The following is an 18,203-nucleotide window of genomic DNA, read 5'->3' as shown; positions in this document are numbered from 1 at the left end:
CTGTAAATTTTAGGGAAAAACAACAACAACCAGGAGGTGCTCATTGTTTACATAAGTTATATTATTTGGAAATTTGTGCTTAAATTTTATTTCCCATATTCTTCAGAGGAATAAATGCATGCTTAAGTATCTTTTTAAGGAAAAAAAAAATCCTCATGGTTTTTAAAGACACTATGAGCTTACAAACATTTCTCTGGTGATGAATGATACATTTTTTCTTTTGAAAATTAAACAGTGTTCGTTCCAAATGCATAATTTGAAACTCTAGTTGTTTGTTTCCTTGTCCATATTTTGTTGCCGAAATAGAAATGCATCAAAAGTGGCTGATTTTAAATAACTAACGTTATTTCTGTTTCCTAGCATTCGACTTAAGAGAAATATGTAATAATTGCAAAATGGTCTAAAACTTAATGAATGCATAAAACATCCTTTAGAGGTATTTTTGTTTCCAACTTTGAATATTAATTTCTAGGAATGTATCCAATTCATATCCTGACACCTTTCGGATTATGCTGCCAATGATCTTTGTATTGCTCAATATTCTAGAAAAAGATACTAAAAAGCCTGAGGCAAGAATAATTTCCTTAAGTGAGGTTAGAAGTTTAAATTTGAATTTGTGTCTTTTTGGTTTCTGTTTTATGGATAACTTTCCTATGACTGCCTAAGACTGTTACGAATTGGAAAGTCTTTTATACCCACATTTCAGTAAGTATTGAATCATATATCCAGTGTTCTAATTATGCCTTACTTTTTTTCTGTTAGCTCTGCTGTTTTACTGATGCTCTCAGTTCTTATGCTTAGCATACTATTAATTCTAAGTTCTTCCCCTCCTTTGAAGGGAATAGTATAAAGCATCTACTTTCAGAGGAGAAAAAAAGAATATATTCAGCCCAAGAAATAGTAGCACTTTTATTTTGGGGAGCCAATCTTCTAGTAGGAATTATGATGTTCTTTTGCTTATTAAATACATATAAAGAACCATCTCATTCTCTCACACATGAATCCTTACTTAATTCATTAGCAGATCTTACTGATTCTATCCTTAAAACTTGGTCTGCATCTGTTTACTTCTTACTACTGGCAGTTCTCTTACTTTTGTGACATCAACTTGCTTGCTGGTTGCAATAACTTGTTACTGGCAAGATGATTGCCCTCAGTGAGTTTGCTGATTAATTTATTGCAAAAGCAAACTTAGAGAAACACAAGAAATAATTTGAGTTGAGAGATTCTGTTTTTTTATTCATTGTTGTATAGTTGGGGTCTATTCTGCTTGGCACATACAGAGTATACAGAGTATGCATACACACACATGCTCATTGAATGGAACATAAAAGGTTTTATATATTTCAGAAAGATTTATTGATTGACTACTATGTGAGACTCTACTAGGTACTGTGATGTTTATTTATTTCTTATTTTTTAAAAATATTTTATTTATTAGAGAGAGAGTGAGACAGAGAGAGCACGAGGGAGGTGAAGAGCAGAGGGAGAAGCAGACTCCCCGCTGAGCTGGAAACCTGATGTAGGGCTTGATCTCAGGATCCTGGGATCATGACCTGAGCTGAAGGCAGACGCTTAACTGACTGAGCCACTCAGGCACCCCATACTGGGATGTTTAAATAAAGAATAAGATCTCTACCCAGTAGGAACTCACCGCCTGGTGAGGAAACAGACATAAAGAACAAAGTAGTAGGAACCCTAGGTGAAGTACCTTGGGGGCAAGAAAAGAGGCAGATAATCCTATTTTTCTTAAAAGCTCAAATTATCTGTTATAATATCCATATAGGTGAGGAAGGAAGTGCATATTACTGCACTTTTATAACAAGATATTTAATTTATGACTTTCCCTTATCCGCTTTATTCCTGAGTAGTTTTGGGTTCACTGAGGGCAAAAGATATACATAAGTTGATATACGTAAGATATACATAAGTTGGATTCATGGAGACTTATTAAAATTTGATTTCTTTTTTAAAGATTTTATTTATTCATGAGAGACAGAGAGAGGCAGAGACATAGGCAGAAGGAGAAGTAGGCTCCCTGCAAGGAGCCCAATGTGGGACTTGATCCTGGACCCCGGGATCATGTCCTGAGATGAAGGCAACTGTTCAACCATTGAACCAACCAGGCATCCCTCATGGAGACTTTTTAAACTGATCTGAACTGTTGATTCTGGAGGTGTTGCTTTGTTTTGTTTTTTGTTTATTTTTTGATACCAATCTAAACATTTAACATATAGCCATATTTTGAATTTAAAAAATGCACCATCATATAAATCTTTTATTTTTAAGAAATAAGTTTGCAAAAAAGTAGTTATGGTGTAGCCAAGACTTAACATTTTCTTTGTTTATTATTTACTTTCTGTTTTTCAAGACAGTTTCAATTGTAGTGGGGTAATTTTCTAGATTAAACTCTTTTCAGATACACTGTTATATCCACAGTAGATGTTTCTCTTTTAGTTGTGCTGCAGTTTCTGCCTTGGTTGGCATTTCATTGTAACTTAACTTTCTTGTAGCTGAGTCAACTCTGTTGGCATAAGTAATATGAGCTTTCTTTAGAGAATTAGATAAATGGCTTCCGGACAGATCCAATTTTTGTTCAGGATAGTTTCATAATTTGCCTTGAAATGCTAGTGTCCTGGATTTAAGGCTTAGGCATAACAGTTATCTTGAGTTACAGAAATATTCTTTCTCAAAACTTTTTAGGTGATATGTATTGATCTATAATTTCAGCATGCTTCTAATCACTTTGAATTACATTATGTTTGTTTTAATTCCAGCCTTTAATGTAATTTGATCTCTCTCTGCCTCTCATCCTGCCCCCCCCACCCCGCAGATGTATTAAAGATGGCCTTGGGGCTGAAATATTGTCATAGTTGCTTATTCAAGTTAGTTTTCAGTAAAGGAATATCAGTTTTGTAATTAATGATTCATTTAGTCACATGAGTCTGCTTTATTTGCTAAACTCTTTTAAGATATGTGAAGAGCTGTTTTCAATTCTTGTAACAGCCATATTGGAGATAAAATGGCTTTTCTGGAACTCTTAAGACATCGAAGGAATCTCGTAAACTTTTGCCAAGGAGATAATATTTTGGGCAGGCTCTAGTTTTATTGAGGTTCTATTTCTGAGAAGATTGTGTCTCCTTATAATCTTTACAGCCTTTGGGAAAGTGAATGTTCTGATTTGTAAAAAGTGTGCTGTAACATAAATATATAATTAGAGGAACATTTCTCATCCTTGGAATTACAGGTCCATTGATGAATCCAGTCAGCATTGAATATGTGCACATATGTGTGTTTGATGAGATTGTGAGCAGGATTTTATTTTTATTTACTTTAGACACAAATGTCAGCAGTTTAAATGGAAAGCTGTCCTGAAATGGAAGCTTCATAAAATTTGTGCTGTCTTGACAATGGAACTGTACCTTGCTTACTGTGTGATTAGTATATTTTTTGGCCAAAATCTGCCAGGTGCAGATTTTCCATTTACATCTGGTACATCTCCACTTTAGATGGGTAGCCCCTAAGAGTTTAGTCATGTTGTGCATGCTTGATGTTTTTTTTTTTTTCTCTCTCTCTCTTTTATTTTTTTTTTTGTGGTCTATTCTGAATTTCCCAATATGTCATGTGTTTCATTTGTAATGTTCATTCAGAAGTATAGAAGTATTTTTTTTGTTGTTCTTTCTACATTAAGGCTGTATTAGTCCTCACCTAACTTGCTGATGAATTTCCTGAGTTTTTCACATTGGCTTTCTAAATTCCAATTTTAAGAACTCAACTTCTCTGGCATTTTAATAGAGAGCACTTAGGAGCAGGGGACTCAGGTTATGGGTTATGGCCCCTTCAGCTTTAGTCCGGTTATTTAGTCTGTCTGAACTTTGGCTTCCTCATTTGTGTACTTTAGGGTTGAGTTTGTTCTTACTAAGATTCTCAAACTCAGTCATGGTCTAGGATATCTTTCTTTTTTGGATTGTATAGACTTACATAGACTGCTATAGGCAGCTTCATCTGTATCTATCTCTTTAATCCCAACTTCTCCCACCCCAACACAGAGAAGCTCCTTTTATGTTCCCAAGACCCATTTGTATCCATTCATGCTGAAACATTGAAGTTGGACTGAGTATGTCTTCCATATTTCTAGAAGTCCAGCATGCCACAAAGCTACTTTTTCTTGCATATTTCTAAATAGTCTCTAAAACATCTTGAGTTACCTCTGGTTATATAGAAATATGGTGGCTTTTGGTTAATCTTATTGTAGAATTATTGCTCCTTCTAAATTCAGTAAAGAACCAGGGAATAGTCATAGTAGTGCCTAAATATTATCATCTCCCCTAATCCATATACCCTCAACTCAGACAGGATGATTGGATTAATGTCAGCCAGTTTCCTACTTCTTCCTCAGAATTAGCTGTGCTTGTTCCATTTATAGAGCTGTTTCTGAAACATGAAGCTGGGAGAGAAAGCGAATTCATTGGATGCCACAATTGGCGTTCAATTAAGTATTCTCAAGCCAGAATAAAGAGGCAAAACAAAAGAGATGGCATTACATGGAGACATTTTTGGCTATATAAGAACAGGAGCCTTATTTTATTCACTCTGTTCCTAATACTCAGGAGAATGTCTTAGCATAGTAGGCTTTGTATAAAAAATTGTTGAATGAATGAATAAATCAATACAGAATAGTACAGAAATATAGAATGGAAGAGCTTACTTAACTCCTAGATTTAAGGTCTTGGAGCACATGCAGATGGAGAACCGGTATGGTGTAGTGTCTGAAATCTAGGTAAATAAAAGAACATGGATTTACCTGGAATGTGATTTAGTAAGGGTAGGAGATTCATTTATTTACTTTAATTTTGCAGTATAGCACTTAGACTAATGGAAAGATGTTATAGTTTTGTCCAGGGTTCTATTCCTTGAAACTAATGCTGGTCATGTAGGGGTTGGATGACCATTTGTCAGAAATGTGCTGTGAATTCTACTTCAAAGGAAGGTTGGTTGGACATGGCATGTAGACTATCTCATAGAAGATAGTGAAGTGGATAATGAAGTTTTCAGTCTCTGCTAAAGAGATTGAATTTATACAGCCTTTTCTGACAATGTCAACGTATTTAGGAATAGCTAAATATAGAATAGTTTTGTCTTATTGAGTCAAGTGACAGCACAGAAAAGTGGTAGTGGATAGAAGAAAACTGGCTCTGAGGGAAATGAGAAAAGAAAGAACAGTTAGAACATCATTATGAATTGCCTGGGGTTAGAATATCAAGCAGTTGTCCTCTAAATACTTCAGTAATCCCTGATACAATATTTTATTTATTAATACACACCAGTGAGAATACAGCAGCAGTCTGAAAGTCTATTTATGCATAGGAGGAACCTCCAAGCACACCTCAGTAGCTTCTGAGTGTATACAAGTCTCATGGTCATTGATGAAATGATCTTTCTATTGTTGAATTTGAGTCCTTGAAAAATTATAGATCACCTATTCAATAAAGTTAGGGAGTTTAAAGATGATTATAAGCATGTTTTGCAGTCTCCTGAAATTAGCAGTTTATTGAGGGAGGTATAAAAACAATTATATTACAACTTGATACATTTTTTTAAAAAACTGTGATATACATAATATGCTCAGGGAACATTATGCTTTGGGAAGTCATTAAAGAAAGGAGAGTAGGTCCTGAAGGATAAATTTTGAGGGATAGGAAATATAGGTGGTAGGTACGTAGCCAATAGTAGAGGCAAGTATACTTACCTAGGGACTTGACAGTAAGGTTGCTTTCTAGTAAACTTTAAAAGTCAAATGTTGTTCCGAACCAGGATGTTAATTTTTCAGAAAGGCTCCTAGAAAAGAGTGAGACTTTGTGAAGTTATCAATGTATCTAAAGAGATGCCAATTCAATCAGGAGAGGGAGAGTTTCGGCAGAAACTGAATGTGAACGAAGGAGAAAGTTAGGGAGATGCACTTCAGCAGTCTCCATCTACACACTACCCAGGAGGATGGAACACTTGTTATTGTGGTTTGTAGATCCCTGATGTGTAGATGGACACGCCAGGCTGCCATTAGCGTAATGCCATTTACACATTGTTTCATTAAAAAAACCTCTCCTCGCTCCAGTTTCCCATTCATTAAGCAACATTCTGATTATAATTTGCCTTCCCATCCAGATTGGTCTGCAGGGAGAATATATACAGGTTATGCTGACACGAACGTTCTGATCCATATGGCAGTTATGCTCCTCATTGTAAACTGATGTAGTTAATTGAGTGGCATTCTAGTTTGTGCATTAGTCTCTTGTGAGCTTACTGTTACTCTTTTGCTGAAAGATGATTCCACTCAGGGTACCAGATCCAGTTTCTAAGTTTATAAAGCTGAGATACAAGCCGGGAGGATGTAGTCATCAAGATAAATACTATCTCTTAGCTACCAGCCCCATTTTCAAATAGTGCAGCTTCAGGCAGTGTTGTACACATCACATGTGGTTGGAGAGACATATGAAGGCATATTTGAGTAGCCGCAAGTAGTTGAAATATGAGAGTGGGAAGGAGGGAGGTGTGAGGCTGGAGGGAAGGGCAGAAGACAGTTTATGAAAGGACAGTCTTGGGCAGAAGGTTTTTCATTCATTTTTTAAAGTAATTTAAGTGGAAAGGAAATATCTTTTGATTCTGCTAAAACACTAGCATGTTCCTTTCCTGATTAACTGAGTAAATGGATCTCTTAATTTCAAGCTGGGTTTTTTTCCTCATAATCTTCTTGCTTGTGTTATATTTACTAGGGTAGGTAAAGAATGATCAGGTTACTGTGTAATGAATGAAAGCAAAGCTAGCTAGCCATGTCTTTGGGGGCCATTCTTTGTACTTATGAATCTAGTGTTTCTGTTATTTTCCTCCAGGTCTGTGCTATACCACTTGAATTTCTCTCGTAATGAAATTGGGCAATCATGACGGAGACTTCCTTTACCTAGAGCAGGCCCCCAAGTCTTTGTAATCTCTTAAAGTGTTCTTAGAAACCTCTTTTCATTAAATATATTTGCTTACTTGAACAGTACCTCTATCTTGCCTTTATCAAATTTACATGACTCAAAGCATTTATGCAGTATGACACATTTGCAAACTTAGGCTTTCTAAAGCCTATATTTTGATGAGATAAGATAGTAATAGGCATTTATTTCTGAAAGGAAACTCACAATCTTATTTTTATTTTACTTTTTCCAGTGTTTCACTGATATTTATTGAAAGCTTAAAGTCTGTTCATGGCATCAGCTTTTACTCTCCGACCCATTAATGATATTATATTATTAAAATGTAAAGGATTTTTTTTAAACTTCATTTTTTTTTTTTTTTGGTAACAGAATTACTTTAATTTTCTTTGCCAAGCATCCACTCTCCCAGTTCCTCAGTGCCCTTTTTCTGAATTCTCTGTGATTTGACCTCAATTGATGAGTAGGCAGCACATTTTATTTTAATGAAGTAAAGAGACAGAGTCAGATCTGTTTACTACTGTAGTCTTTTGAGTTGGTTGTACAGATATTACAAGCGTTTTTTGCCTTAATAATTAACTCTTTTTTTGCTTATTGATGTTTTAGGAAAAACACATAAGCAATGAAGAAGAGCAGTTAAGGAGGATGGAAGAGGCCAGATTGCAGCTCAAGGATCAACTTCTTTGCCTGGAGACTGAACAGGAATCCATTCTTGGTGTCATAGGAAAGGAAATTGATGCAGCTTGTAAAACCTTCTCCAGGGACTCAATGGAGAAATTGAAAGTAATTATGAGTTCTCATTGTGCCTTTCAGTTAGTTTCCTAGTACATAATTATAATAAGATTTTAATGCATAGTTACATGGTATTCACATTTTTATTATGAAAAGTTTTATGAAACAAAGTAACACCTTGTGCTTTTTTAGAATGTGATACTATATCTATTGCACAGTCCTGGAAGAGAAAGTGTTCCATTAATTCATTGAATTGCCTCTATCACTCTGAGAAGATGTCTTATGAGAGAGGCAACAGTTCTGACTAGAAAAATATCCTTGGAATCTAAAGGTTTTCATTATCACAGGCCATTTTTGTTGTCGTTAGTGTATGACTGGCCAACATCTATTGAGTGCTAGTTATAGTACAGATACTGTGGTAGCTACAGTGTATGATTCTTTCCCTTAACCCCTAAAACCACCATGTCCTTTAAGTACTCTGATTAAATCCATTTTAGACAAGAGAAAGTAAGGCTTAGGGAGGTTAAGCAACTTGCCTCTGGCCATGTGTCTTCTTAAAGGTTAGAACCAGGACTTTAAACTTTGGGACTCTAACTCTGGAGGTTAAGCACATGACCCCTATGCTATTTGCCTTCCCTTATCAGAGCAATTATACTTGTTTTTTTCTATCTTTAAAATGGAATATTGCTATTCAATTTACAGTTCTAATAGAATGATAAATAAAAAGAATTGATCATATATATTCTTAATTCCATAAAGGCAAGCATCTCCTTTGTTCTAGGTCATAGTACCACTATGTTGCATTGTGTGGCTTTGATATAGTGGGATCATAACTTGTTATCATTTAGCCATCAATTACCCTGTATTTATGCAATGAGATGGCAGGACTCAAATTATAGTGTTATGCCTAAGGCCTTTTTAGTTTTTAATACTTTCCAGGTGTTTCTTCTATTTATTTTGTCATTTATCTTTTTCCTCATAAAAAATGATCTTCCCTTTTTGTTTTTCCTGCTACTTTCTCTTCTTTTTTCCTATTCTCCCTTATCCTCGCTCCCCCACCCCCATATGGTGTTTTAAAGAAAATAAAACTATAATTCTACTCTTGCAATGCGAGGTACCTTAGGATTCATCTTTAACAGAAATATTTCAGTGGATAGAATTTGGTGGAGTTGATGGAAGTTCTACATTTTTAAAAAGGCCTAGATGTCATTTTGAGAGGACTGTGAGGCAAATATGAGAAGTAATTGGCTTTAGAGGAAAAACTCTTTCAGTTTTGTTATAGGGCCTGTTATAATGATGGTTTATTCGTTTTCCTGTCTGCTGCTGCTTTTTTTTATTTAAGACTTGTCATGTTTACCTATATTTAAAGGATGTGTGGCCTTAAGATCCTAATTTCATCTAAAAAAGCACATATTAACAATGAAATATTTATTCTATATTTAAGTATTTGTGTCAGGATGGCTTATTTTCAGTTAGAGATGTAGAAATGGAATCATTTGGATCATGGTATAAGATATATAAGCCTTGCTATGGGCAATTACAGGCAGAAACATAGTGAGTAGATAGCAGATTGCTTAAATATTTTATTTCTTTTTGAGGAACAAATTATCCCTCCAACATATTCCAAAAAACACCCTATTTTTTAATAGGCTTTCAGGAAAGCACTGATTTTGGTAATGGGTCTTTACACTTCTTTCCCTAGGGAAAGACTAATTCCATCCAAGTGATGAGTGGAAAGTAAATCTAAAAAAATAAGAAATTCTATTAAGTTTTTTTTTTTTTTTTTTAAGAGTACACTGGTTTTTGTTGTGGGTCTCTTTCTGTTAGTAACTTCTGTTGTTACCTTCCTACAAACTTGGGAGAAAAATGAATACCCAAGAATATAACATTTGCATTCACTTCAAATAAACCACTCAAGGTGTTGTTTTTTTATTTTTTTTATTTATTTTATTTTTTTATTATTTATGATAGTCACACGGGGAGAGAGAGAGAGAGAGAGAGGCAGAGACACAGGCAGAGGGAGAAGCAGGCTCCATGCACCGGGAGCCCGACGTGGGATTCGATCCTGGGTCTCCAGGATCGCGCCCTGGGCCAAAGGCAGGCGCCAAACCGCTGCGCCACCCAGGGATCCCTCAAGGTGTTGTTAAAATAAAATTAGTTCTATGCTTTATAGTTCAGAGATCTAAGGGAGAGTGGTGGTCCTTATAAAATGTTTTAAAAAATGAAATAATTCCAATTATTCTTTGTCATTTGTTAATTTTGAAATATTGCTCATGAAATTTTTAGCCACTTTATGTAGAGAGTGACAGCTATGAAATGAATTGGATAATAGATATGTACCAAATGAGCCTGAGAAAAGTCCTTGGGAGTATTGATATTATTTCTAATTACCATTTTCTTTCTCCAGCCACCATATTTATTACTTATTCCACTTTAGTAAATGCATGTAGTGTTTGAAAACTAAAGGACACTTAATAAGCCATCACTATTATAAAACAATTAGGAAAGTGTCTGAATTAAAGTTACATCATTTTTGCAGACCAATCTTTGGTGATTGAAGAGCTTTACTCCTAACACTTGATCTGAGTACTCACTCATTTGTAGCGCATAAAAGGATAGGATAAGACAGATGGAAGCTCAAATTGTATCTCTCCAAATTGCTAATGTCTGACCTTGGACAATTTATGCATTTTTTTCTTCTGTAAGAATTCATGTCCCATTTATAAGTTGGCTTATTTTGAGGATGAAGTAAAATAAGATATATAAGGTGCATATTATGGAATGAAATATTTTGCACTTATTGAATACTCAACTAATTCTAGCTATCATTATTATGTAGTGCCTTTTTTGGTCATATATTCATATATATATTTATATATTCATGTATATACAGCTTTTATTTTAACTTATTTTAAAAGATTTTATTTGAGAGAGAGAGAGAGAGAGAGAATGAGCACTAGGGAAAGGGGGGCAGAGAGAGAAGCAGACTGCCTGCTGAGCAGGGAGCCTGATGTAGGAGTTCCATCACAGGACCCTGGGATCATGACCTGAACCAAAGGTAGGTGTCTAACTGACTGAACCACCTAGGCATCCCTCTTTCTTTTAACTTTTTATGACAAATTGTTGTTATAGTGTTCTTGTCATAATAGACCTTGAAGTCTATTTCCTGATGATGACATCTTTATATTGCAGTTAGTAGTATTAATAATGTTCTATGTGTCAGACACTGTGCTAACCCTTGTTTTATTTAATTTATACTTTGGCCTTATGAGGTCATTTGCCTACTTTACAGATGATAATCTGCAGCTTAGAGAAATTAAGTCACACCACTTGTAAGTGTATGAGGCTGTTCTCTTAAGCACAAACTATATATAAATTTGTGAAAAAAAATCATAAAATATGAACATTCCTTATACTCATATCAAATTATTTTAGACTTGAGCACTAGATCTTTAGTCACTGAAGTTTTATTGAAACTACAACACAGATGAATGGGAAAGAATAATAAAAACATATCATAATCAGTGACAATCAATGACAGATGGGATGCTTACAAATAACAGAGTTCAAAGAGGAAAAAAAAACACTGAGCTAAAGTGTTTAGGCAGGATTTCACTGAAGGCAGGGAGGCATGAAATTTGGATGGTGAGAAAAATGGAGGAGAGAAAAGTTGGATATAAGATTACAGCACAGCACTCTTGTTTATGGCATATGGTCAGCATTATTATACGTTCATAATGTGTCTAAATGCATTACCTAATGATATTCCTTAGGGGAGTGATGTGCACACAGATCAGGAAATATGGAAATACTTGAGAATAGGAATAGATGTCTCTTGCAAAGTAATAGGCTTTTTTAAGCAGAAAATTTCTAGAGAGGGGTCCTTTGAAAATATCACAGGTAGCCCTTGTTTCAAAGAAGGTAGGAACACAGAAAAAATTTTGTGTTACAATCATTAAATCCCTGACAAACTTTGAGCACCATTTTATTAGTAATACGGCAGAACCAGATGGAGAAGGATTTTATAAATGAGTTGGTGTGAAGGAAATCAAGGTAGCTGATATAGACAACCTACTTATTGTAGGATTTTGTTACCATCATGAAATATAAAGCAATGTTTGCACAAAGTCATGTTGATTAGTTTCTGTCAGTTCTACAGAAACATTAATGAGACAAAATGGCCCTCATAGTATGAAATTAAAGAAGGATAAATGAGACAAAGAATTAAATTTCCGTGTAATTACATCTAACCCACTGTGAAATATATTACGTGGAACAAGACTGAGGGAAAGAAAGAAACAAAAATGAAGTGTAGTGGTTTAATTGAGGCTGCTTGCCAGAACTCTGTGGAATCAGCCTCTGGAGGTTCTAGCAATGCCAACACTTGAGACTTGATTCATGTTGCTGTATTTGAGCTAAATATTTACTGTCAATGCATACATACATACATATATGCATACATGTGTATGTAAATAGACATATTAGATAAATGGTGGTTTGGAATTGGTTGCGTACTTGATATGAACTGTTTTCTTTTTAAACTTTTAAATTTAGAGACTAAACTTTTAGATGTTATGATGAAGAATTTCACTTATGTAGGTTCATTTCAGAGAAAATTCTACTTAATAGACTGTTTCCTTTTTTTGTAGGTTTTTTCATCTGGTCCTGACATTAACTATGACCCACATCGCTGGTTAGCAGAAAGCAAGGTAATTTATCTTTAAATCCTAAAGTTACTATAATATTTATGACCTTCAAGGTGTCTTATTTGGGCTAGCCATACATTTTGTCATATAACAGGACATACAAAGCTGTTCTGGGAAAGTTATCATTGTCATGCATTTAAGAAACTTCCATGTTCCTTTATTTTAACATTTAAAAAGTAGCTTAACTATATAGGAAGATAATTTACAGAATGAGAGAATAAAGGAAGGTAAAACTGTTGAATTATTAAAACTAGATTATCAGACAAATTCTTCTGCTTTTTCCTTGGGATAGGCAATATCTGGGGAAGTGAACAAAGGTCAGGGCAGGCATAACCAACCTTTATTTACACATAGATGCTTAATATATTTTAGTTCCTGAAGGTAAGCTCAAAGCCTATGAAATCTCCTTGTGGCTCAATCAGATCTCTTCATTGCTCTGGATATCTTGTTTCTTCAGTTACAAAATAGGAAGGGTAAACTTTATTTCTGATGATAACTTTCTTGCTTCATGGTTCTTTGGCATGATGACTTAAATTTAAAGGGCATGTAAGCAAATCTAAATAAAATTGAAGAATTTGCTAATTTTAGCAAAAAATTCCTCTCTATGAGATAATTACCAGCTCTTCTCATATGTCAGATCAACTTGGAAATTCCTTAATTAAAATATGTGGAAAATTGTGACCACGTACAATGTAGATGTCTGTTTATCCAAATATTGTCACCTAAGCACTTGTGTTCCTTCCTGGACTAGTGTTTTTAGTTTTAAGATGCTAAAGTAAAAAATCTTCCATCCCATTTAAATAAGAAAACCAGCTGTACTATAAACATGAACAGTTGTGGTCCAAGTCTTAGGATTTTATTGTAAGAAAGAACTTACAAGTTCATGTCATATTCTAATTTAAACGGGCACTGGGTGTTATTCTGTATGTTAGTAAATTGAACACCAATAAAAAAAAAAAAAAAAAAAAAAAAAAAAAAAAAAAAAAAAAAAAAAAAAAAAAAAAAAAAAAATATGAGAAAAGTGAGGTTTTAGAAAAGGAATGTGACTTTTCCAGTGCCATATATAAAATGGGAAAAAATAAATAAAATGGGAAAATAGATTGCATGTTAGACTCACAATTAATGTTTTTACCATTGTGTGTATTACTGTGTAAAGTTTTCATTCAACTACGATTTATTGATTGTATACTTCTTTTGTGTATAGACATGAGAGGTATAAGTAAGCCATGAAAATTAAGGAAAATGAAAATGTATACAAATTTTTAAAAATCCTTAATATGTATTATATTATTATAGAAGTATGTAAACATTGACAAGGAAACACAAGAGGAGGAAGAATTGACTCTGACATTTGTCCTAGGAGAATAGGAGGATATGATCCTACGGTCATGTTACAGAAGGTTTCTATAAATTTATAGTGCAAAATGAAGTATTTAAACTTGATCATACAAAAAAACATGCAGAAGTTCTTCAGTTGGCTGATTAGAGGTATAATAATAGGAAGAAGTTGAGGATGTCTCAGTGAACACAGATAATGACCTGAGCTTGGTGAGTAAAGTACAGGTGGGAGGTGGGGGAAAGACAGGGCCTTCACCTTTGAAGACCAGCTGCACATAAAAGAAACCTCTTTAAAACACACATATACACACACACACCATTCTAAATAACAAACTAACAGTATTATGATTGACCATTGAAATTTACCCAACCTTGTAAAATTTTCCTCCTACTTTAAGTATAGTGATGCTGTTCATTCCTGACTGTTTTTGATAAAACCAAATGCAAACTTGTATTTATGCCACCTGCATAGGAAATTCAGAATATACATGTTTTTCTGTCTCAGAAATTTTGGGCTAGAAACTTGTATTGTGCATTAGTAAAGCATTTCTCTTTTCTCTTTTTCCCGACTCAATTCTGACAACAAGAGCAATGTACTTGGAATTTTCTTTCAAGTTAAAATCTTTATCATTTCTGAATAGAAAGCTTTCACTGCTGTTGTTCAGTTAAATTATGAGAGCCAGAGATGACTCTTAATCATAGCTCTTTAATTTGGGAGCTAGTGAGCAGTTTTCCCTTATCATTTAATGGGATTGAACTTCTGATCAGACGAGTTTTAATACTGCATGAGACAAGTGTTCCTCTACAGTGTAAGAGGGTCATGATAAGCAATACCACGCTGACCAACTGACTAAGGAGGAATTGAATCTATTTACTAGAAAGATGGTTTAGGTTATTGATGGGCTACAATACTGTAATTCCCATGAACTATGACTGGACAGCTCTATAAGTATTGAAGATAAGATCTGAAATCAGAGGACAAAACTATATGGAAAGTAGAATTGCTGTTCAGCTAGTCCATGCTGACTTTTTGCAGTATTAGAAGGACCTCTCAGGGCATTTGGTAATTGTTTTCATAAATCTGCCAAATGAATTTCTTCTGTTAGTGTTAATCCTGGAAGAAGTAGAGGATTGGGTGAGGATAGTGTCACTGTTGCTTTGCTGGCATTGGTTGTGTAATATAAATATGAAGCCCAACTAAGAGTTAGGCCAGGCTTACAGATAAGATAACCACAGAATGGTTAAGAACAATACATTACAGGGAGGAAGAGGATTGAGATAGTCATTAGGGAATACCAGGCAAGCAGTTCCCATAGATCAGGGATTTGTTTTTGTCATAAATCCCAACAAGGCATTTAGAGGCCAAATTTTATTCAGTTTAACAGAGAATTTACTGAATAGCTAGTATGTCCCAGATGCTATATTACATGCTGTGGGCATAATAATGAATTTGGCATGATCCTTCCCCTTGAGGAACATTTTTCTCTAGAAAAGCTGACACTTACGTTGATAATTTCAAAATTATCTGTAAGAGCTGTGATACAGGTGTGCAGAAGCTGATATGGATTCTGATCCCTCAGATGAATCTTAAAGCTGGCCAGAAAAAGAAGACAGACCATGCATGCAGAGTAAGCAATTGTAGGAATGGTATGGAAAGAGAAACAGCATAGTAAATGCAATTCTTTGCAAATCCCAAGTGGTTTGGCAGTACTACAATATGAGAGCATGAGGCAGAGAATGGCAGGGATGAGACTCTAGAAAGAGGTGGAGAATAGGTCCAAGAAGAGCATTATATGCCATTTTAAAAGATTGACTTCAGTTCTACATTTAGAGGGGGAACTAACTACAATGGATATTTGAACCAGATCGTGATATATTCCTATTTCAGAAACATTGCTCTGTTAGTGATGTAAAAGATGGATTAGAGCTGGGAAGATCAAAGGCAGGAAGACCAGTTAAGAGGTCTTTGGGTGAGACCAATGTCTCTGGGGTGAAAGTCCACAAACTAAGGAAATTGTAGAGATTCAGAGGAAAGGACAGACTGGAGTAATGTTTTGGTGATAATACACAAGAGATATTTAATATCATATCAGATGGAGTGATAGAGAAGGAGATGTCTAGGATTTTTAAGACAAATTAGAAGATACTCTCTCAGTTTGGTTTCTGAATAGATGGGCATATGGTGTCCTAGATGGGCAAGCTAGCAGAAGTATTGAAAGAGTTTCTAGCCCTGGGGTTGATATCCAGAAAGTCCTATTTGGACAGGAAGCAGGAAGAAAGGCAAAGACCAGAGTTTAGTTTCAAACCATAGAAAGAAACGGGAAGTAGCAGACATTGACAGAAAATGCAGACATATTATCAAAGTTAGAGCAGGCAGGCACTCTCAGGATGGAACAATGATGCTACAGATTATCACTTGATCTCAGATCTTAAGGTATCATTTTATGATAGCAAATAAAAGAAAAACTGGTGTCAACTGCTCTTTAGCACAAGGCAGGATCCTGAGTGCTCTGTTGTTTACAGAAGAGCACATTTAGTTTTGAGAGTCTAATACTAATTTCCTTAAGATACAAAAAGGTAAATTTATATGCTTCTTCAGTTGTAAAGAGATCTTCCTTCTTCACCATTATCCCATTTATTCTCCTCTTCCGTTAGTCTGTAAGCTTCATGAGGGAAGGTCTATGTCCATCCAGCCTGTTCCTCATTGCATCTTAAGCACTTAACCACAGTACCTACCTAAATGCTCAATAAACATTTTTTGAAAAAGAGTAATTATCTTAGGAATGCTACATTTTCCTACTCAGGTTACTTCTTCAGCTTAAATATTACAAAAGAATAAATAGCAAGCAGATTAGATTCAGTAAATTTATTAACTCTCAAATATTGTTTCATTTGATCAGAATTATAAGCTTTTAAGATTATATAGATAAGAAATACACTTCCAAATTATATGGGGATTTTCCTTATTACTCTGTTTAGTATCATTTCAAAGAGTCATACTTTTAATTGTATGATGTGTTCTAGGTGTTGCCTTTTCTTGCCATTTTTGGAATATTATAACTGTAGTAGCTTTGGAGATCATGTAGTTTAATTTCGAGAAGGCCCTGGGAATTGTTACTGAGAAGGGTTTAGAACCTTGATCTCTGAATTCTGTGCCAGTGTTTCCTTCCATTGGTTGTATAACCTACATTTGAATATAAATCTTACATTTCTGCATACTGTCTTTGTAGTGATTCAAATTTTTTGTAGCAGTCATCGTGTGAGAAGTATTAGACTCAGTGTATTTAATTCTTGTTGAAGGATGTGAATAATCATCTAATATTTTATCCTTCCAGTATAGACCTCAAAATGAGATACAAAACTCAGTACCTTGATTCATTTGTTGGAAAGATAATTTTAGATTGTGTCCATGGAACATATTCAGTTTAACTGAAGAAAAGTATTTTGTATTTTTAAATATGTACTCTTATGATGGAGATATTTTTTCTTTCTTCTTGAATTGTACTCATAGCTATATAAAAAAGTGGAGAAAATATTAGTAAAAGAATTGTATTTTGAGTTTGATTTGGGTTTGAATTTTGCCCTTTGGGTTTAATTCTTGTTTTAGTGGCTTGGCACATTCTCAAGAATTGCTATCCTCTTCCTTTACCTTTGGTTCTTCTATAAACATTGCCTCTCAAAATTCTTTTTTGAGTTTTGGCAAAAGAAGTATAGTAGTTAAAAGCAGCAAAATTATGGGCCTTAATATAATTGCTAACTCTATCAACTATAATTTTTTTATTTGAATTTTCTGTTTCCCTTGGTTTTAGCTTTGAGTCATTTCTTAATGACTTTAGTATATTATTACACTAAATCTCACTAGAGGATTCTTACAGATTGAAAAGATCATTTTGATTGTTTTACTAGATACTTATACCCACCTAATTGCAAGTTGTCAACTATGAAGGTTAAAAAAAAAACTGCCTTATTTAGAAATTCTTTCTCTATTTTAGTTTATTTAGCAGTACTTGATGTAGTTAAATAAATGAGCCTATTATGTAATCTTTAAGATGCTCTTGTGAGTGGTTAATAGAATGATGTTTGCACTGTGATTAATAGCCTTGTCAGCTAATTATTATTTGGAATTGGTGAAGTTATTCCTATACTGTTTCTGTAAGACACTTAATGAAAGACGTTGAGTGTTTCTCTAACAAATACTGATTCTCATAATTGACTATTGGTTGATTAAATTTCCATAAGTTGATATTTTGATTTGTAGGATTAATAATATATTCTGCTTACATATTCAATTCATAACAAGTATCGTATCTATAACCTATTTTTAAATTTTGTATGTCAATGGAATAAAGCCTTTTTAGGAATAAACTGAAGCCATAGGTCATGTTATATTAGTCTGCTCGGGCCGCCATAATAAAATACCACAGACCGAGTGACTTAAACAACAATCATTTAT

General features: G+C 34.4%; 1 protein-coding gene across 21 annotated transcripts in view; it reads left to right on the top strand.

The window, feature by feature from the left end:
* Positions 1–18,203, top strand: part of CEP128 (centrosomal protein 128) — a 397,326-nt gene that overhangs the window by 158,868 nt on the left and 220,255 nt on the right. For all 21 annotated transcript variants that reach the window (XR_005363617.1, XR_005363616.1, XR_005363618.1 and 18 more), the window contains 2 exons: positions 7,581–7,757; positions 12,356–12,415. Coding sequence is in view for 17 of the 21 variants with exons in the window: in XM_038545463.1 (XP_038401391.1) it covers positions 7,581–7,757; positions 12,356–12,415 (237 nt within the window). In the remaining 4 variants the exon portion in view is untranslated. The remainder of the gene's footprint in view (positions 1–7,580; positions 7,758–12,355; positions 12,416–18,203) is intronic.

The sequence above is a fragment of the Canis lupus genome, chromosome 8, assembly GCF_011100685.1.
Source record: "Canis lupus familiaris isolate Mischka breed German Shepherd chromosome 8, alternate assembly UU_Cfam_GSD_1.0, whole genome shotgun sequence".
Taxonomy (NCBI): domain Eukaryota; kingdom Metazoa; phylum Chordata; class Mammalia; order Carnivora; family Canidae; genus Canis; species Canis lupus.
Note: the sequence above shows the minus strand (reverse complement) of the source record. Positions and strands in the feature narration are given on the sequence as shown.